The 21175-nt window shown below is 41.3% G+C and overlaps 1 protein-coding gene across 1 annotated transcript in view; it reads left to right on the top strand.

The window, feature by feature from the left end:
* Window positions 1-19549, top strand: part of wnk1b (WNK lysine deficient protein kinase 1b) — an 89817-nt gene extending 70268 nt beyond the window's left edge. The window contains exons 20-39 of the mRNA XM_079263061.1: window positions 315-425; window positions 552-603; window positions 837-971; window positions 1617-2490; window positions 2721-3031; window positions 3144-3199; window positions 3507-3563; window positions 4574-4657; window positions 4742-4778; window positions 4867-4943; window positions 5122-5403; window positions 5493-5767; window positions 5922-5997; window positions 6090-6219; window positions 6745-6933; window positions 7324-7416; window positions 11471-11512; window positions 13751-13923; window positions 14762-14818; window positions 15160-19549. Of these exons, the coding sequence (XP_079119187.1) occupies window positions 315-425; window positions 552-603; window positions 837-971; window positions 1617-2490; window positions 2721-3031; window positions 3144-3199; window positions 3507-3563; window positions 4574-4657; window positions 4742-4778; window positions 4867-4943; window positions 5122-5403; window positions 5493-5767; window positions 5922-5997; window positions 6090-6219; window positions 6745-6933; window positions 7324-7416; window positions 11471-11512; window positions 13751-13923; window positions 14762-14818; window positions 15160-15585 (3537 nt within the window). The 3' untranslated portion in view covers window positions 15586-19549. The remainder of the gene's footprint in view (window positions 1-314; window positions 426-551; window positions 604-836; window positions 972-1616; window positions 2491-2720; window positions 3032-3143; window positions 3200-3506; window positions 3564-4573; window positions 4658-4741; window positions 4779-4866; window positions 4944-5121; window positions 5404-5492; window positions 5768-5921; window positions 5998-6089; window positions 6220-6744; window positions 6934-7323; window positions 7417-11470; window positions 11513-13750; window positions 13924-14761; window positions 14819-15159) is intronic.
* Window positions 19550-21175: the final 1626 nt, after the last annotated feature.

Genomic DNA, 21175 nt, shown 5'->3' with positions numbered 1-21175 from the left:
TTTACACAGATTGCTTCAGTGTGGGCCTGAAAACTGTCTGATTTGATCATCCAGACCCAGACATACCATAAATCCCTTTTAGAATAAGGCTTGCTCATGTTTTACAGGCCAGTTTGCATGCTACCTCCTCTCTGTAACACATATGCACTGAAGTACACGAGGTGCATAATTGCTGTGTTCTGGCTTTGCATTTTTCATTCTGAGTCTCTTAATCAGACTTTTAAACAATAATAAAGTTTTAATCTGTGGGCATCAGGCGAAAACTTAAAAGGTGATATGTATGTCATTTTCTAAGTATTTCTGTCCATGTTCAGGTCCAGAGTGAGTTCATCCTGGAAAGTGAGCGGGAGTCATTCATTGAGCAGGTTAGAGAGGTTATCGAGAATGCTGATGAAAAAGGTCTGGAAAGAGACTCAAGCTGCCAGGTCAGTACAACCCTGAGTCTTCATATTGTTCCCTTTTCTGTTTTGATTTTTTGTTATGCAGATGCACTTGCTGCCATAATGTACATGATAATCAAATAAACCTTTAGTCTTCTTGTTTATCTACAGATGGCCGGTGACAAAGAAGAGCAGATTCCTATGAAATCTGCCCCTATGCAAGGTAAAATAAGCAGTCAAAGCCTCAGGGATGGCGCTAGACACTGTGTAGCAGTCCATTCACATGAACACAATGTTCACACTGCTGAAGTGCTTGTTTACTTCTCTGAGTAAATCTGTAGACGTTCTACTTTTTAAGCTGTTTCTAGTCTTTTAGAAGTAAAGCGGCAGCATCACAGTTTGCATATAAGTGTTATTTACTTCGGGACTTACAAAGTGTTTTTCCTTTGTTATCAGGCATCCCTCCAAACGCAGCAGCACAAGTGGTCCATTCAGCAGGGCGCAGATTTATTGTTAGCCCTGTACCTGAAGCCAGGCTGAAGGAACAAATGCACCCCCCCTCTCCTTCTGCAGCACCTGTAGTTAAAGCAGGTAATAAACTAGAACAGGGGTGTCAAACTGCAGTCCTGGAGGGCCGGTATCCTGCAGGTTTTTGTTGTCTCTGTGCTCCAACACAAACCTGACCGACACCCAAACAGGTTGACAAGAAGCTGCTGGATCCATTGATTTGAATCCGCTGTGTTGGTGGAGGGAAACAACAAAAACCTGCCGGATTCCGGCCCTCGAGGACTGGATTCTGACACCCCTGAACTAGAACATCTCAGTTAAGGGGTGCCCAAGTCCAGTCCTCAAGCTCTACCATCCTGCAACCTTTAGATGCAACCCCTTTCCAGCACAGCTGAGTCAAATAGCTGAATTTCTCTTCTGCATGTCATTCAGCGCTGCAGAGGCCTGCTAACGAGCCACTTATTTGATTCAGGCGTGTTGGAGAAGGGTTGCACCTAAAAACAGCAGGATGGTAGATCTCCAGGACCGGACTTGGGCACCCCAGTCTTCGTTCAACCTACTGCTCTTGTTTTTCCCCTTGTGTTCAAGTGTTGCATATCTAGGTGTGTTGTATAACCTGTCTGAGTGTTTTCTAAACAGGTGTATGCATCCTGAGCTATACAGAATATTATGTATTTAACTGGAAAGTGTGATTGATTGGCTTTTTTTTTTTTTTTTTACTTCTTCCAGCTCCATCTCAAACTCCTGGTCAAGGTTTGGGGCTGTCCCAGTCTGCAGGAGCGATCAGCTTACAGCAAGCCTTCTCTGAACTTAGACAGAACCAGAATCAGTTTGATCCAGGACCCAGCACTGCCCCAGCCTCTGTCCACTCCACCCATCCTCCTCTGCCACCTGTAGCAGCGTCTGCCCCTTCACACAGTAGCACAGTCACTGCCCCAGTGGATGCCGCTGCTGTGCTCGTCCCATCCAGTTTAAACCAAACAAAGGAGAAGGTCTTGGATGCCCCTCTACCTCCCTTTTCCTTATCCTCCACCCCTTCCTCAATGCCCTCCGTCTCCATCAGTCCCCCAGCGACTACGATAAATCAGTCCATCCTTCAGTCATCAGTACTTTCTCAGGCTGTGTCCCAATCACAAGTCCAGGGAGCACAAATCCAGCCCCATGCCTTCATCCAGTCCCAGACAGTTCCTGCTGTCGTTGCCGCTTCAGTACCTTCCAGTTTACCACCAGCTGGCATCTCTAGCACTCCTCCAGCGATGCTCACCTCCCCCCCTCCCACCCAGGCTCTTCCCTTTGTTTCCTCGCCTCCCTCTTCTACTCTCGCAGTCAGTAAAGTCTCATCAGATCATCCCTCAGTCTCTCTCGCTTCCTCCTTCACAACTTCCCTCTCCTCATCGGTCATCCCCACCACTGCCATCCAGGGTCCTCAGCTTGCTCCTTCTGCTCCCTCCCAATCCATTTCGTCTCCCCCTCCTTCCTCTGTGGGACTCCAGCCGGTGACTGCAAATGTTCCTTCAGTCCAACCAACTTTGGTGCACTCCCAGCCACAGACGGCAGCCCTGCCAGGACAGACGCACACACACTCTGTGGATTGTGATACAAGGTGCGACATGGCTGATTTAAATAAATGCCAATACTTGGGTTATTATAGGCTGAAAATTTCTATTTAGTGCCAATTATTTAACTCCGATGCCATCAATGAATCATTCAGGATCAATGATCTGCTTGTTTCATTATCCTCCAGTGGAAGATATTGACACTTTTATAGAAATCACCGTAGATTTCTAGTTAAAAAACAAAACTTAAGTCTGATCTTACATCTGCTGTTCTCAGGGGCGAGGCCTGCTGCGAGTCCCAAGACAAACCAGACGACATCCACGCTCTTGATAAGAAGCTGCGGTCTCTCTTCATGGACCTTGGTGGAGGGGTGCCATCCACGCAGGGTGACATCTCGGCCGCTGATTTAGCCTCTGGAGCGTCCGTGCCAGGTACCTCGTCTCCCAGCTCTACCTCCACCACAGCTGTCACAGCGACTGGCTCCAGTCAGCCAGCTAATCCTCCTCAACCGCCCGCCACCCTGGTGCTGGGCACATCTTCACCCATCCAAGGCCCTGGAACACCTATTTCCACCCCAGCACAGACTGGTAAGTGGAATATTCTTTTTTTTTTTTTTTTTTTTTTTAAATTAAAACTACAATCAGTCACAATATTTATTTATTGCATCGCCTTTTAACTTTCTGATTTCCTTTCCTGTAGTCACCCCTTCATTAAGCCAAACTACTCCATCCAAAGCTCCCTTATCCAGGATGCCGGTATGTTTTCCAGTTATTTTTTTTCCTGTTTGATTCAATGTTGTTAAACTGCGTATGATAGTTGATATGCAGTTAAATAGCATCTGCATGTTCTTAGATTAAATAATCCAATATACTCCAAGTTAATAACTCACAGCTAATATGGTTCATCTGCTCCATCATGTTTCTACTCTTCTTACAACTCAGGCATGGAAACTCCTTTTAACATCCTCAGTAATGAGTACTACTCTTGTCATCTTCTCTGCAAATCTTTTCTGTTCTTCTTTCTTCTACTCTGTCTTTTCATCATATCTTTCTCTGGGATCAGGCCACATCTCCTCCTTCAGAACTCCTGACATCCTTCCCAGGACCTTGTCTAATACAGGTGGTTTTTTTTTTGTTATTGTTTTTGTTTGTTTTTATCCTAATTTTTCGCCTAATTTATCTGTATGTAAATCTACTGTGTTTGAGTACAGATTCTGCCTCCTTCCTCCACGATATCCTAAATAATTAAATACTTGTGCAGTGAAAAACCACTGAAGTGCAAACAAAACCAAGAGTCCTCGACAGGCACTATCCAAACAGAAAGATGATGGAGAATAACAGTGTGATGCAGATATAATACCCATGTTATGCAGACAAGTGAAGAGATAAGAGGGAGGTGCAGCAGTGCGATGAGCTGATGATCTGGTATCTCCAAACAGAGAAACAGTTTCAATGGACTTAATTTCCAGACAGTGTTGTTGTGGCTGCGAATGCTGCCGCCTAAAAATAGACTTTCCATTTTACCAGAGCAGTGCACTGAATAGCAGGACATGACTTGCAGCTCTATGAAAAATCTGACCTGCCATGTCACAACATTCACTTCACGTCCCTTACATAACTCTCCTGGGCAAGACTTGTCCTGTTTCATTACTGTAATCCTGCTCTGATTGAAGTTCACATGGGGTCTAGATTTTAATGATTTATTTTTTAATTGTGGTTAAATTGCTCAAGAGAATGAAAGGCTTTGGATGCCCTCTATTTCATTCCTCTGTGTGTATATTTATGCAGCAGCAGGATCTGATTCAGTACAAGTCTTCAGGGATATTATATGCTATATTTTTCATTCAAGACAGATGCTAATTTGCATATTATTTGTCCATTTTTAATGTCTGAAACCATATCAATTGTTACTAGTTGGAGAGGAAACGTGAGAACAACTAAGATGCATAAATCACATGATGATTTTAAGGTTACATCTTTGGCTGTAGCAAATCATCACCATAACTCTGTGGTCCAGTAAACATTAGCATCTGTGCTTATTTTGCTAAGCAGTAGCTATAAAACAATAATGGCTACACTTCATTTACTTTGTTTATGCATATTTAACAGTATATCTGCTGATACTTTCAGTCCCAGCAGCCTCTGGAGGATCTGGATGCCCAGTTGAGGAGAGCGTTGAGCCCAGAGACTGTTCCTGTGAGCTCACACACACAGGTAAACGCACAACTGTTGATACGGTAGCAGCTTAGCTCAATTGATAAAACTGCTCAAGCTGTATTCTCTTTCTGTGTTCATCAGGCTCCTCACAGCGGTGTGCCTTCAGTAGGACAACCAAGTATGTAGATCATATTTAGCAAGGAATTTAAGCTGTGTTTGTTTCTTCTATCTGGCTGGTTTTCAAACATTTATCATGTATCTCATAGTTCTCTTGTTTCTGGAGGAAGAAAAAGTCTCTTCTCCTGCTCCTCCTGCATGTGGAATTAAATTGGGAAGATTTCAGGTGAAAGCTTCAATTTAAATTTGACTGCAAATCGTGAACTTTTCTGGCTTTTGAAACCTGTCAGAATACATTGGAACTGTATGGAAGTTCATTCTAAGACTTTGGTTATTACAGTGAAGTTGTTCCACATCTGTCTCTGCTTGTGTTGGATTTCCATTTTTCTCCTCCTCCTGCTCAGGTGTCACTGGCTGCGGAGGAGCCTACCGTCCAGCGCCCATCCATGACCTCGTCGTCCTCCACCACCTCATCCACCTCGTCGTCCTCCTCATCATCGTCCAGTCTCTCCAGCCCAGAAAACACTTTGCACAAAGGATCCTCATCTCCTCTGAGAGGGGAAGAAGGACAAGGCAGGGATGTTGTAGATGGACTTCCTCAAAGGACTCCTACAGGATCTCACTACACCTCTCCTTTCACGTCCCCCTGCCCTTCCCCAAAGCCCACTACCATCGGACGCTTCCAGGTATTCCTTGTTTCTGTTTTACATTCCCTCTTCTTGCATCCTTTGTTTTTCCTGCTGTGGATTAATTGATTTCTACATGTTTATTGAAGGTTACGACCAAAACTGAGGCCCAGGTTGGTAGGTTCTCAGTCAGTCACGCGCCAGAGCAGAGCATCGAGTCTAGGCAGAGTCCACCTCCTGCTGCCCAGGCTACTAATGGGCCCAGTGATGCTGGCCCAGTTTTGACCCCAGACTCCACTCATAAAGCCTCCTTGCCGAGTCTAAACAACAACAATTCCTTCAACAACTCCTACATCAGCAGTGACAACGACTCAGAATTTGAGGATGAAGACTTCAAACGGGAAGTCAGCCGCCTCAAAGAAAAGTGAGCAATGCCGTCCCTCTTCTTTAAAACATCTTTCAGCCTTGCATGTTTGTTTTCCTCTGTTTTATCTGTTGTTCCTCCACAAATAACCTGGTTAACTAGCCTTTTTGCTTTAAGCTTCTTGTATATTTTATTTCCCTTTTTCTTCCACCAGGCACATGCGTGAGATTCAGGCCCTCCACTCCCGGCAGAAGGAGGAAATAGACCGTCTGTTCACCAGGCTTGGAAAGGTAACTCATCCACCTTTTAAAGTCCAGAAAAATCTTGGATTAAAGTATCACGTACAACATAAAACAACTCTTCTTCTTTGGTCTCTGTTTAGGTTCCTCCAGCTGCAGTGATCCCTCCAGTTATCACTCTGACTGGCAGAAGGCGTCGACCGACAAAAAGCAAGTCCTCAAAATCCTCTCGAACGAGCTCCACACATGGCAGCAAGAGTCCGTTACAGCAAGGTGTGCTTGTCTCTTAGTGTTTGTGGAGAAGGCTCAGTTCATCAGAAACTGGAACAACAAAAACACATTTTATCTCATTTAATCAAATCCATCACACTGTCTATAATGAAATAGAGAGCACGTCAACTAGATAAGACAGTTTGGGTGGACTGACTCTATAACCTGATATTTCTAGACATAAACTCACCAGTTAATATGAATCTAGCCGAAACTCATCTACGCCTCCAGTTGTCAGAAGCATTTACTATTTTGCTACACCTTCTCTGTGTTCATGCATTTGTGTGCACATGTATGTATGTGCGTGTTTATTTTCTTGATTTTGCGCGCTTGTGGGTGGATGCTGAATCAGGCTTGGAGCGTGAACATTTCTGACTGCTTTTCCCGTCTGTTGTCTGTGTGCTTGTCCGTGTGAACGTCCCGGGTGGTGGGTCTCTTTATCTGTTACCTTTGTGTCTGTGTGTCTGCTTCCTGTTACTGTCTGTCACTGCCTCCTGCTCTCCTGCCGATGGCTTGTGCGATTTCCAGGCAGCACCTTATCCGCCCAGAGTGTCCCGATTGGCCAGCTGGCTCTGTTGGCCCCAGCAGGATTGGCTGATTCGGGCAGCAGCGCTGTACTCCAGCCCCTCAAACCCTCTCCCTCCAGCGACAACCTGTGTTCGGCCTACACCAGCGAGGCGGCTCTGTCTGTGCCCAGCCTGTGTGCTCCGACCCCAGGTAAGCATCCCACTGGAAGCTCCAGGCTACAGCAGGACTCTGCAGAATTTACACAAACAGCTCATCGTATGCTTTGCATGCAGATTCATCTTCACTTTGTCACCAGAACAACAGTTTTTCTTAGCCTGAGTATTAAACAGTGTGATGGCCTGCTCACTGTTAACATCCTTGCTGTATATTTTTCACTTTCTCTGTTCCTTACCTTTCATCTATCTCATTTCCCTCTCATTTCTCTCTTTTTCTTTTTCCTCTTTGTTTCATGTCCCTGTTGTTCTTTTCTCTTTTTTTTCTTTGTGTTCGTCACATCTTTTCACACCATCGTCATGTTTCTCCTCTCGTCTCTTTTTCCTCACCTCTTCTTACTTTTCCTTCCCTCCTCACTCTCTTCAGGCTGTGTAAAGTTCAGCTGGGGTTCGGAGCGTTTGACCTTCAAGCCTGGCGGCAGGAGGACGCGCTTTCTGAGTACGCCCTGCTTGGCTCTTTGTGTGTAACGCTTTATTTCTTTGCTCTTATCTTTGATTCTTGCTGACCTTTAGTCATTATTTTACTCCTACGTAAATCCGTCAAGTCACGGTCGTTGTTTTGTTTTTTTTGCAGTGGGTTTTCTTCTTAGGCAAGGACTCTCTGTTGCTCATATTCTAAGGAACCTGCAGAAATTTAGTTGGTTGAAAACATTTATTTTCCCTTTTTAGAGAGAAAAGACCAATTGCGCTTAGCCGCTAACAGCTGTGCAATTTTCTTTTGGTTCAAACGTTCTCATTGTGTGTGCTGCAAAAATAGAAAAAATTGTTGAAACTGATTAACAGGAGGCAGATTTATTATACTTGGCATATTAATGTGGGCTTACAAATCAGAAATGGCTTCATAAGAGGCTCCGCGCGGCGAGCTGATTTCAGTATTGTAGAGCCACAAACTGCTGGAGATCAGTGACAAACACACAGCTTGTTTCTTCCAGCTGAAAAACAGGACATGTAAGCATGGACATACTTGTCTAGTAAAGTCCAAAAAGATGTTTTAAATTCATCTTTTTAGCTCAGATTGAAAATATGTTCTTGGATCTACTTTGTTGTAAACACCTACTTTCACATGTAATGACATTTCTCTGTTTATTTTTAATCACTCGAATCTGTTATTGCTTTTCTCCTTCTGGTTGAGGATCAGAGGGCTCCATTAAGTAAAAGTCTGAAAAGCTAAACATAAAAACAAGATAAAGGAAAATCTTTGACTTAACATCAAACTATGTCACCAAAAATATCTGTAAGAAGTGAAAATGTGGAAATAAATCTTCTGAGTCATAAAAACAAAGAAACAAAAAACAATGAAAATGATAGATGGCTGTAAAACTCCTGGTGAAAATAACCATGACGTATTTAATGGCTGCATAGACCACCGCCATCTACTGTCCTACCTCTTCTTTTGTCTCATCCTGAGAAAGTACATTAGTTGTTATATACTGGTACTGAAACTGGAATTGAGCTCTGAACTGGCCACTGCTGGATGTGTTGCATCTATGTGTAGAGTGAGCATGAATTGGCCCTTCAGCTGCTGCGTTTGGTCATGAATTGTGAGTAAAGTTAATTTTATAAATCAGTTTGTGTAAATCGGCCTCATCTCTGTACTTTTAACACCAAAACAGAGTTTGTGTCGTGTTAAAACTGTTAGTAAATCTGCCACTAGCAGGGGATGACAATGTGATACTTGTTACGTCTCAGAGCTTCCAGCAGTTCTGTTTCTTTGTTCTATTTGTATCTTTTTGTTGCTTTTCCTTCTTTACTTTCCTATTTTTTCCATTTCTTTCTTTTTCTTCTTATCATGTCTTGACATCACATTTAATCCCAAAATTGTGCACTTTTGGCTGCAGAGAAAAAAAAAACGTAATTATTTTATTCTAAATAACTTAAAGCATGAATATTAAATGGAGGGAATACAGATAGTTGTGTATGACTTTTATTCACATAAAGCTGGTGTGACGAAGGTACAAGAGATGCAACAGTGAAAAATTACACAACCATGCTGGTTATTACTCTTGCGTGACCTAAAAATCCAGTATATTCAGCGATAGTGGTGGCAGAGTGGGGCTGTGAGTGTAACCAGACCATGTTCACCTGTGATCCTCATGACTTCATTTCGGGTTGTGTTTACTGGTGGCAAGATTAAAGTGCAGTTTAATGCAGCTGGAGCAAACAGCAGAGCAGCTTCTTTGTTAGAAAATAAACACAAGAGCAGCTGGTTGACTGTCGAGCTAAACAGAGTCATACGATTGTAATAAAGTCTGTTTTTTTCCACCATGCTGCGAGCAGCCACCATCTGATTTCATGCTGCAGTTGTGCCGTGCACAACTTCAGCTTTCCACACAATAGCAGGGCACAGCGGAGAACCAGGAGTTTGTGCAGCCATTCATGTAAGGCCCCAGTGCTGCTGCTCTTTCCGATTACTCCATCCAGTATTTCTACAGAATGCAGGAAGAGACTCTTGGGTTTTTTGTTGTTTTTTTTTTTTTAGATATGTTTTTAAATTAAAATTATAAATAGATGAAAAAAAATTCAGACGTTTCACATCAGGATGCACAACATAAAATGTGTGCAGAGTTGAAATAATAGACTATTTATATTTTAGCAATTTAACTAACTCAACATGGAAAGCCTGCATTACACACTACACACACACGTCTGGTCTCCAGTATTATCTCAGATTCACAGCCTCATCATAACATGTCGCAGCATGTCAGCAAACGTAAAACCAGCTCTGATGAATAATGAACTCTGCAACTGTAACACGCAATATTACACATATCTTCTAATGACAAAATAACTTAAACAATGTGTGACAGGTACAATCGGTCGTTTGCATTTACAAACTTCAATCCAGACCAGTTTTCCATAAATGTAAAAAATGCTGTCATTTAAATAAAAAAAAATAAAAAAAAACACTCAGGACATGATGAAAACTGTTTTATTCAGTGGAGTCACTCTAAGCTTTCTTAAAGTTTATATCTTAAATAATGTGTTAATGTTGTAAAACCTACAAGGAAGAATGGATCCATTTTAATACAACCTAAATTCCTGCAATGGTAGTATTTTCAGCTTGTTCAGCTGTGCGCGTGCACATGACAGACATGAAGTTGTAACATCGGATGGTTAGCGATTGTTTTCGCCTTTATCTCCATGGGAAAGTTTTTTTATAAAGCAATATTTCCTGTTTTAAGCTGGTTGACATGTTTTCTGACGCTCTCACCTATGTTTGCATATGGAAGTGTGTGTGCACGTGTGGCTTCAGGGCGGAGTTTCGCCATGGATACGGAGAGCAGCCTTGACAATCCTTTCATGTAAATCAGATAAAGAACATCAGACTAGTTAGTTTTTACTAAAAGAACATCATAAACCTGCTCTACAGGAAAGGGGACCTGAATTGACTTCTGTTGTTATTTGGCGCCGTACCTGCTAGTGGGAGCGGTGGGTCTCGTTGGGGGGAGGGGGGCTATAATGGTAGGGGAAACACTGGTCTTCATGTTGTAGCGGTAGGACGGAAATCCTTCCCGCTGCCACTCAAACAAGCTGCAAGTCGAGACCTGATGACTTGAATTTTCTGCTTCAGTTCTGCCTTTCATAGGAAATGTATTTTTTTGTTTTTTGACAGATTTATTTGTCATTTTTTTTAAATTACTGATTTATTTTAAAAAGTATTTCTTTTAAAACCTTTTTCGTTCTGATCTGTAGTGTTGAAATGTTCTGTGCTTGATTAAGGGATGTTTATGATTGCATCTGAACCCTTTGCAGCTCAAACCCTTTCTCTCCCTTCCTTCTTTCCCCTTCCTCACTCATGGTCCTCACCCCCCAAAATATTCCCCCTACCTGCCCCTCCCAGTTACTGCACCACCTGGAGGGGAGAGAGGCAGACCTGGGTCTTAGTAACTTGATTTTGCTTCTCACTAGATTGCTTAGGAAGGAAATTGTACAAAATTGGCTTGCTGTTTCAGATTGAATACCCATTTACTTTTTAAATTTGTGGACAGCAATTCAGGGGATTTGAGCAAGAATAGATTGATAAACATGCAGGACCCAGTTCTGGTAATGGCCCCTTGAGCTGTGAAGAGGTCTCAGAACCTGCTGCTGGTTACCCAAAAGCATCTTAAAGCCACTGAAGAGCAAGATTTAGGTTGCAATGTTTACTTTCTCAGACTACATGAACTTGTTTTGCTCTATCAGTCAAATTTTGCTTTTTGTTTTGGATAAAAATAGATGCTGTGTGACTTGTATTGTAAGCCATGCCACATGCAGCTGACTTGAGTATTGGACTTCAGCAGGTCTAGATTTTTCAGATTGGGATTTCACTCAGTTTTAGGTGGGTTTTTTTTTTGCACCATGTAACATATTTTAAGATGTTATTTGGTCATCACAGCTCCCCAGTGTTCCTTATTGACTATTTCCAGATCTAATAATCATTCTCCGATGCACTGTGTTTGATTGATGGGTGATGTGGGCGGGGTTTAACTCTGACTCTCTCCCAATCCTCCAATTGTTGTCTTCCGGCCGCACAGGGAAGATGGTGAAAAAAGTCTGCCCCTGCAACCAGCTCTGTAGTAACTATCAGTCTTTTTGGTCTTTCCTCCCTTCATCCATCCACCCCCCCCTCGCTTGCCCCATCCTGCTTCCTCCTGACTTGTGTAGCTAAATCTGACCTTCAGCTAAATTTGGTATCAGTTCAGTTATTTCAGCTCCTCAGTCTAAGAACTTTGAAGCTTCACTTCTAACACTGATGGAGATGTTTTGGTTTTTGTGTTTCTAATGGTTAAAATTTGAGTTTGAAATGACTGAAATGAGCCTCCAACACATTTAAATTTGAGGCTGCATGCACCTGCGAGCCCTTCATCTTTTAAACCACGTTTGATAACTCTGTTAAAGTCCTGAACAGCTGTTGACACCTCTCTCCTCCCCTCCATCATAGCTTGTGGTCTTGACTACATTGACCAGAATCCCATGCTGCTGCTGTCAGTCATGACTCAGCGTCATTCTCTTTTTCCTCCATTTTTTTTTTTTAGCATGAATTGAGAGAATTGTAAAACCAGCTGTATAATTCTCTCTTCCTGGGTTACCCTTTGCTTATGATGTCTTTTCTTGTTATATTTCATATAAACAGATCATGCTTCAATGTCTCTGATGCTCATTCAGTCAGCTTGACTCTGGGTTCTTTATATGTTGAAACAAGGTTCACAACTTCCTCAATCATCAGTTTTTGTGGTACTTCATTGTGAGGGGATTTAAAATAATTATATGCACTGATTTTTTTTTTTTTTTTTTTTTTTTTTTTTTTAGACTTGATTCTCTTTCAAATTGCCTAAAAATTTTTTTATATCTGGTCTAATTTTGGAAAAAATCCCATTATGGGGGATTAACTTGCAGGATATTAAAGATCCTGCTTTGACTAAAGCAAAGCCTTTAATTCTGATACTTCCTGAGTTTAAAAAAAAAAAAAAAAGAAGAGTATGCAGCACAGAGCTGAAGTAAAAGTCTTCTTCTATTGACAAGTCAGTGCGTAGTGATTTGGCTTTTGGCTTCCACTTGCATGAATAAGTGGTCTTCAACCATGGTTAAGTAGTGTTTGATCATATTCTAAAGCCTCCACACATCAGCAGGAAGCCTGGCTGGTTTGCAGTGTGGACATTTTTGTACAATGAGTTTGCTATAATAACTTATGTGAGGGTGTGTGAACAGCTGAGTAGCTGCTGTTATAGAGCGTGAGTGCCCCCTAGTGATTACACTCTGCATCTGTAACACTCCCTGGCTGCTGACGGCTGAGGGAAAATTATTCCTAGGAATATTACTGATCAGCTTCCATGTAACGGAAAGGTGAATAAGAAAGTACATCCTTAGATTTCTCCAAACAGGACACAATGGAATAATCTGGTCCTAAACATGGCAGAAAATCTGTAAATGTGCCCTCAGATTAACGAAAATGCATTATTGCTTGTTTAGTGATTTATTTTGGTGATAATCCAGAGGAGGTGTGACATCAGCAGTGATCTTAGGCAAGCTGTTCTTGCTGTCCATTAATATGGATGCCATGAATATAAATATTAAGATTTTTTTTTCTTAATTTTGACAAAAGTAGATGTTCCAACAAGTTACAAACATGCAATGGTCAGTGATGGTGCGAAAAACCCAGGAGTTTATAACCGTAGAAGTGCTTGTTAGGAAAGGTTGTGGGAAGAACAGACTTCTTTCATCGTAATGGCTCAGTCAAAGTCCAGACTTCAGCCTGATGAGCTGCTGTGGAGGAAGCAGACGCCTGCAGATCAGTACACTGAAGAAGAAGCACAAACAGCAGATAGCAAAAACACTGATGTGTCACCAGTTTTTGTTGATCCCAGGTTACTGATACCTAATTTGACACCTGATAACCTGATGGTTGTTTTATAATTGTGTCCTGATGAGTAAAAACCTGGAATTAAGAAGTTCCTAAATAACCTTTAAGGAAATATTTATATGCAGAAACTGCTGCAGCATTTAGCAGAACTGTTTTTTAAAGTTACTTATTAGTTGTATGTTAGAATATTTTTCATAAATTCAATCATAAATTAACTCTTGTTCCCGTTAATCATCATTTCCATCATTTAGACTCAACAATCTAATTATTTGACCATGTTGACATGCCGACCTGCCCTGAAACGCCTGACCAACCTCTGTCTGACCTTTTCATGGTTGATTCAGAGCCTCCATTCACCCTGGTTTAGAGAACATCTTTTCCACCTTGCTGTTCAAACTCTGTTTCACATTATTTTCTCTTCTCCTTTCCCTTCCTTCTCTCCATCTCTCCAAAGGGACTAATAGTACCATTGCAGTTAGTGGTTCAGGTGGTTTGGGTCAAAGCCAGGGGGGTTCCCAGTCTCTACCACCCAACATGTCAGCTCCCCAACAGAGGAAAGGAACCTTCACGGATGACCTCCATAAACTGGTGGACAACTGGGCCAGAGACGCCATGAACCTCTCACAGGTTTACTGCTATTTTGTCATGCATGCGCTTCCGGTAGATGGTCGGACACGGGCCGTCTTGTTTCAGCGACTTAAAAAACCTCTCATAGTTTTACCAGAAGTGAAGATAAATTGAGTAGAAAACTAAATTCCAGTTTGTTAAATGCAAAAGTGATTAGTGGTATAAACACACTGATGCCTTTAAAACATATTCCAGGTCCTGTATTAATTTGGAACGTAGGTTGTTTACATTGTTTACATGGCGTTTACATGTTACATTGTCAGTAACGTTGTAGTCTGTTCCAGTGTTTGCTGTCTGGAAACTGGGCTATTGCTGTGGTTTTTTTGGTTTGATGACTTTCTTTTGTTTTCTGCCAAACGTTCATATTTCATACTGTTCCACATAGCACGATAAAATAAAACGCTCACCTTTTCCTTTTGGGGGTTTCTTCCTCCCTTAAGTAACATTTGAGTTCAGGAGAAAGCCCTACGCAGTTATAAAGCCTGTAAATCCACATCAGAGAGGTATTTTCCCACAGTAGACGCTTCTACAGAGCTGCTTGAAATATGTGTGTCCAGCTTACTGTCAGCTTTTTCAGGGACTTTTTGCTGCTGCTGGTTTACAGCGTTGGATTGGTGTGTTGGAGATTTTACTGTTATATATTACTACGTAACACATTTCCATAATGTGGTTTGATAGGCAGACCTCAAATTAACCACAGGAAAAAAGAAAAAGAAACTTGTTTTATCAGTCAGAGCAGTTTGGGCCTGTTGAGAAAAAGTCACACAGTTTAAATGTCATTATTATTCTGTAAATAAACAATAAATATACTAAACTCTGCATCTGACTTAATTTTTAGGTGAAGAGAAGTGCCAAACAACAGCAGCAGGCGCCGACACAAGGACATAGCTATGAGGTTAGTGGAAAAACACACCACTTCTGTCATACCAGTGTTGGTTTTGGGTATTTTTTTCTCAAATTTTTCTTTCAAAACTTACATTTTTATTTTGTGTAATGTAAAATAATTGAAAAATATGAAAATTATATCTCATAAAACACTTTTAGAAAACCTTTTTAGACACTTGTCTGATCTGAGATCAGATTTTAGAGCTACATGATTTGTTCTGGTGATGAACCACTGAAACCAGCAGAAATGATTTGGAAGCTAATATTTAGTAGATTTAGAAAAATACGTTTAAATGTAGTAAATTTTGATGCATCTATGGTATAACTTTTATCCATTTTCCACTCCTGCAGGTGATCCAATCAGCCAGTCTGAACAGGAAGTTTTCAGCTCCCAGCCAATTATGTCCCAGCAGCATCGGAGGCTCCGCCCACCTCCCTGCAAACCCCACCGCTGCTACCTCTCTGGCCGCCCGTAAAGGTTCCCTGTGCCACCCGCCTGCTTCCTCCACTCCACCCCAACTCCAGCCTCCCCAGTTCATGCACTACACCCCCACTGCCACCTATACGGCACAATGGTCTGGTCCGGCTCACAGCCTACCAAACACACACCAGGCACCAGCACAGCCTCTGCTGGTCAGCACCTCTCAGCCCCTGGGCCCCTATCCCGTTCCACAGGGCCAAATTCCAGGGCAGGGCCCGCTTCAGGCTTTCCATCTGACCAACACTCTGCAGAAGTCGGTGAGCAACCCAGGAGGGCCCAACTTGAGGACCACGTAGGGTTTGGGGTGAGGGCTGGTTTGAATGGCAGCCCAACTGGGACAGGTGTGAAGAGGAGCGTTCTGGGACTGGCGAGAATGGAGGGAACTGAAGGCGGTGAAGAACAAGATGCTTAAAAGGTTGGAAAACGATGCGCTCAGGAGGAGGAATGAAATGGCGCGTGGTCCTCTCCACTCCCCTTCTACTTGAAAGTGTGAAAAGCTGTCACAGACATGCAGCCATGGGATCCGACTCTCTGCTGTGGGCTTGTGACAAACAGCGATGCGTAAAGGAGCAGACTTGTGTGCAACGTTTTAAGGCCAAAGAGGTTTTTTCAGGGTATGGGAATGTCTGGGTATGGGAATGTCTTCCAGGTCATGTTCAAAATGGCTTCAACAAGTGCACATGTGACGAGATGGTTGTGTCTTTGCTGGGTTGTTGGTTTGAAACCGTTTGATCAGGTTGGGTAGGAGGAAGAAGAGAGGGATTCTCACTCTGCAACGTAAACAAATCTCAACTTCTCAAAGAAAGTAGCAGATAAAATGATGCTGATGGAGACCGTGGATGAGCACGGCTGGCGCTTGCATCGCAGCTCCTTTAGCGTCTGCTTCATTAAAGAGAGGCAGCATTATTCAGGAAACAATTAATGATTACTAGAAAATATCGGAATGGCAGAAACTGAATCGTGAAAAAGCTGAAAAAGTGTGTGTGTGTGTGTGTGTGTGTGTGTGTGTGTGTGTGTGTGTGCTCGGTAACTTAATCATTAAAAGCACAAAGTACGCCAAGACCAACTCAAACAGGAGAGCATGTGCAGGCCAGCGCCCGGTTACCTTCTGCATCTTGTTTTTCCCTCCAGAGAGACATGCGGGAAGAAGAGAAGATGAAGAGGAGGAAGAGTGTGTTTTTATCAGATAGCGCCTCATCTGATCACAGATTCACCACTCGCTCTGTGTTCGGAGAGCAGGGCAACAGATGCCTCTTCACAATTGCGACCCCACCTCTTCCTCCATCCTTCTCTTCACCTCTCTGTTGCCATTTTAAGCAATAACAACAGTAACCATTTAGAGAAGGAAGAAAAAAATCCAAATGCGAGCAAGTTGGAGTGTGAAAAAGTGGCCTTGTTATCAAAATATCAGTCCTTGTACAGATTGAGTGTGTTTATATTTTAGAGTGTCAGCTGTGATGATTCCATTCTGTTGTTTATTTTTGCTTTTCATTGTTGGGTTTGTTTCGCTCGCCCCAGCTAGCAATTTTATACACACACAAAACCCATCCAACACTCGTATGAATACACACACAGACATTAAAACCCGCTCACATGCTACTGGAGGCGTAGCTGCAGTTGCTCATAGACTTCTCCTCAGTTCTTAGTCTCATAACTATGTTGGATTCAACGTTTGGGTTGAAACGGTTGAAATGTACATTACTATCATAATTGTTGTTAATGATTATTATTCTATTTAAAAAGAAACAAAAACAAAATGTGTTCTGTCAATGGACCTGTTATACGTGCACATCGCTGTACGATGTGGAGACACTGTGATTATAGTTGTTTGTTAATAGCAAATGTTGTTGGACAACATTAGTTTTAGGGTGATATGTCACAAAAAAAAAGAAACCTTCAGAGAGAATATTGGGGTCCTTTCACTTTCACTTCAACGGATTCTCAACATAATGTGAAAACTTGCGACTTTACTTTTCAGTACGCGTCCCGGCATCTGTTTACAGAGGACACACTTCAGAGAAATGCCTTACCATCAACCAGTCAGCTGCAGTCTGTTCATCTTCATGACTGATTGAACTGAAAGTAGAAATCGACCTCCATGCCTGAGTATAAAGACGAAGCCTCAGTGAACAGCAGGATAGTTATTTAGATAATAAAGTAAAGCTAGCTATTTTTTTTCTTAATACAGTACTTATATATCAGACACTTTAACTCGCCCTCCTGTTCCCTCCCCTGGTTTTGTTAGATAAATGTGAATGTATAAACCAATGGTGTCCATTATAATGTACTTGAAAAAAAAAAAGTTTTATTTTCATTGTCGTTGCTTAACACCCCCCCCCCCCCCCCCCCATCTTTAGAGCCTCTGGTTAAAACCGGAGGTACTTCTAGTGCCTTGTATCCTTCCCGTTGCTTCTTCATTGAGGGTCGAGGACTTGGGATGAAATTGGCAGAATGTGTAGAGGGTAATGTGGTTGGTGTCTTTTTGTAGTGGTTGGTTGAGATTGGTAGAGCAGGAGTGTGTATGCTTGTGTGGCTAATGTCTGAGTGTTTCTCCTTGTTGTTGAAGGAAAAAAAATCAGATTTAGAGGATAAAAGTATAACCCGAACGCCGCCCCGTGTTGTTAGTGTTGTTTCCATTGTTGTGTGTTTTCTCGGTTTTAAGGAGGAAGTTTTTGGAAGATTGTATATTTGAAGCTTGGACCACTCTGTACTGAAGAGGCAGCATACAGTCTCTTAAGTTTGAGTGTGTAACGGATTTTATAGCATAACTTAAGTCCAGTTAATCTTCAGTTTCAGTGGAATTGTCATGGTTGGTTCAAAAACAAGGTACTTACTGTGCAGGTTTATTGTTTCTTGCCCTTGTTTAAGCACAATTTCAGCATCATTCAGTAAATGGAGACCAAACATGTTCCTTAAATAAGTTTCTAGTTTTTTTAAACAATATTTTGAGGGAAAATTAGAGAATCTATCATCCAACTGGATAAATTAATCTCTAATTAGATGATTTTTAATCAATGAAGTCATGTTCTAACAAACACCTGGTCAAACAATGAGTCAATTCTGGACTAGAAACAGTCGACCTGTCAGTCCTGACCTCAGCTTTGACATAATGTGAATGTGGCGGGAGTGGAAAATGGTAGAAGTAACCGTAAGCACGGTATTGATTGTGATGGTTTTTGTTGGTGCCGAGTTAGTTTAGATCCAAGGCCTTTGACGCCCTCTTCTGTTTTCTGGTACTCTTTTAAAAGCATCCCATCCTTTTGTTGCTTTCTGCTGGGAACGGATGATCTGAATTTACATAAAGATATTAAATATTTGTTTAAAAAAAGAGAAAAAAAGCACTATCTTAAAAAAAAAAAAAAAGTTAATTTCTCCTTTTTTTGTTTTTTTGTTTTTTTTCTACCCTACCAACTATTAGACAGTTTTACCACAAAGCAAGTTTGTTTGAAGCTGTGAATAATCATTGAGCCACTTTACTTTAGTTCTGCATACAAGTATTCCTTCAGACCTTCACTGATGACACGATGCGGTGCCATTTGTCTTCGTTTGTATGTGGCAACATCAGAGGTTAAAAAGAGAGAGTTACTCTCTGGAGCTGCTCTGGTTACTAGGCAACGTGATGGATTTTCACTTTGCATCCAAATGTGGAAGGATTTCCATGTTTAAAGCTTGGTTACTTTTGCCGTCTCCGACAGAAATGCGATGCAGTGCAGCGGTTGCAATGCAGAAACGTTCGTGTGACCGCTTACTATCGAGCTCCGAGGTTCGATGTCAAACTTCAGCCACATCGATGGGTTCAGTTCTCATCACGTTTCCTGAAGAAGTAGCTCCACTAACACATTCATTAGACTCAGTGCAGTTGGTGTGTTACGGTTTCAGGACTGCGCCCACTTGTTTAACGTCATGCAGGCTGTAGCTTGTAGCTTCCTCCTGTGAAATAATGTCTGAGCACAGCAACAGTTTCTGTATTAATGAAATCATTCTATTTCTTCTCAACAGAATTCAGTTTCTTGTTTTACTTTTTTTATTTCCTCACTTGTTTTATGTGCCGTTTTAAAGTCTGTTAACAGCACCTAATTTAATGCAGTTTCTTTTTCTGTATTGTGTTGAACATTGTGGTTTGGTTGAATGAATGAATGAATGAAAGCAAGAATCCATGCAAGGAGTCATCGGCAGCCTTTAACGGTATGTTTTGCACTAAGTATAGAGTGTTCAAGCTTCATTTTAAAAACAACAAAAATTTGCGCTTTGCGCTAAAGTACAATGAAATTTGTTACATTATTTGTAAAAACTTAATAAATAAAAGCTGTTTAAATGAATCAATGATGAGTTTTTCCATTGTTTTTCCTCGCTGTACTTCTCCTCCTACGCTCTTGCTGCTCCAAACCTGAGGATTGAGTTTCCTCTCCACATTGGATAAGCTTCCTTACTGTCCATTTTTACAACACATCCTAAACTCCATTTTTATTCTGCAGCTTTCAGCCCAATGTCAGACTCTTCTGATTAGTTTGGTTTTATTTATTGTTTTAGTTTCATTTAGTTTTAATTGCATATTCTTTAGAATATTTTTTGTAGTTTGTAAACTGTTTTAGAAGCAATTAACAAGTATTTTATTGCATTTATCTCCTTTAAATAGTTTCATTGTGTTGCTTTGGCTGATAATGTACAGCACTTTGTTTCAACCGTGGTTGTTTTAAACGCTTTTATGAACAAATCTGAGTTGAGGATTTGTTTTAGCATAGAACGCAAATGGAGCATCCCCTATGAAAGAAAGATCTTTTAATTTCAATTAATCCCACAGCGCCTCACAGTATCAACATTTAAAGTGTTGTTTGATCATGTTTATTGATCTATACTACCTGTTATTAGTGTAGATGAATATAAGGATGGTGAGGAGAGTCTTCACAGACTGGAACATGTTTTTCTCTCTGTGGGATTGTTACAGCAAGGTGACTTAAAAGTCTTATTTGTACGCAACATGAACACAGCAACAATGGTGGACATCGAGATGTTGGTATGCTTCCCTGTTTTTGTCAGATTCTCTGTAAATGAAGATGGGAAGGCTGCAGGCAGCAAGATTGAACCAGTGGCTTCATTCCCTGGCCAATCGGCAACCTGTTATCTGTAAATGAGACGTTTTCAGCCTCAGCTCAGGTGAGAAAAGAACATGACGCCTGGAGGCACTTTCCAAGTGGTTGGATAAGTAGGTACCAGTGGAAAAGAGCCATAAGTGTGGTGGGATTCTCAATGCAAGTTGATGTTTCATAAGTCTCTGAATTTCTTGGACCAGCTCGCCTTTTGAATATTTTTCTAATAGTCCAGAAAAAGACTGAAGGAGCCATGCTGATTATTCAACCGCATCCCATCATCTACACTAACCACTCTTCATAAACAAGGACTTTTAGAAAGTTTTGTTTTATTTATCAAAAAATATCAAGTGAATTTTGAGTTATTTATTTGTATGTGCCATATACATGTGACGTATATAAATATGTAATTATCGGCAATATCATTTCTTCACAGATCATTTAAATACAATTAAATATGAGTTCATCAAACTGACCAAACAAGTGAATAAAAAGACTCCATTTAATGAACAATAAATGAACATCAAATGCATGACGGCAGAAAAGAGAAAACGAGGCTTAAACTACAAAAAAAAAAAAAAAAAAAGTCAAAAGTCCAGAATTACTTTTGACTTCAATTGCAGATTCTTTGCTTTGTTTGCTACAGTGTGACTGTTTTAAAAGAATGGAAACAATCAGTTTCATACAAGAATCAAATTGTTCATGACTTTCCTGCAGATGCTTTATTGTTGAGTCACAATTTCTAATTTAGCTATGAACTTTAAATATTACATGTTGAATTCATCCATTTGCTCCGTGT

Source organism: Telmatherina bonti, assembly GCF_933228915.1.
Source record: "Telmatherina bonti genome assembly, chromosome: 23".
NCBI classification, from domain to species: Eukaryota; Metazoa; Chordata; class Actinopteri; order Atheriniformes; family Telmatherinidae; genus Telmatherina; species Telmatherina bonti.
The sequence above is the reverse complement of the archived record's forward strand: the minus strand, read 5'-3'. Positions and strand labels throughout refer to the sequence as shown.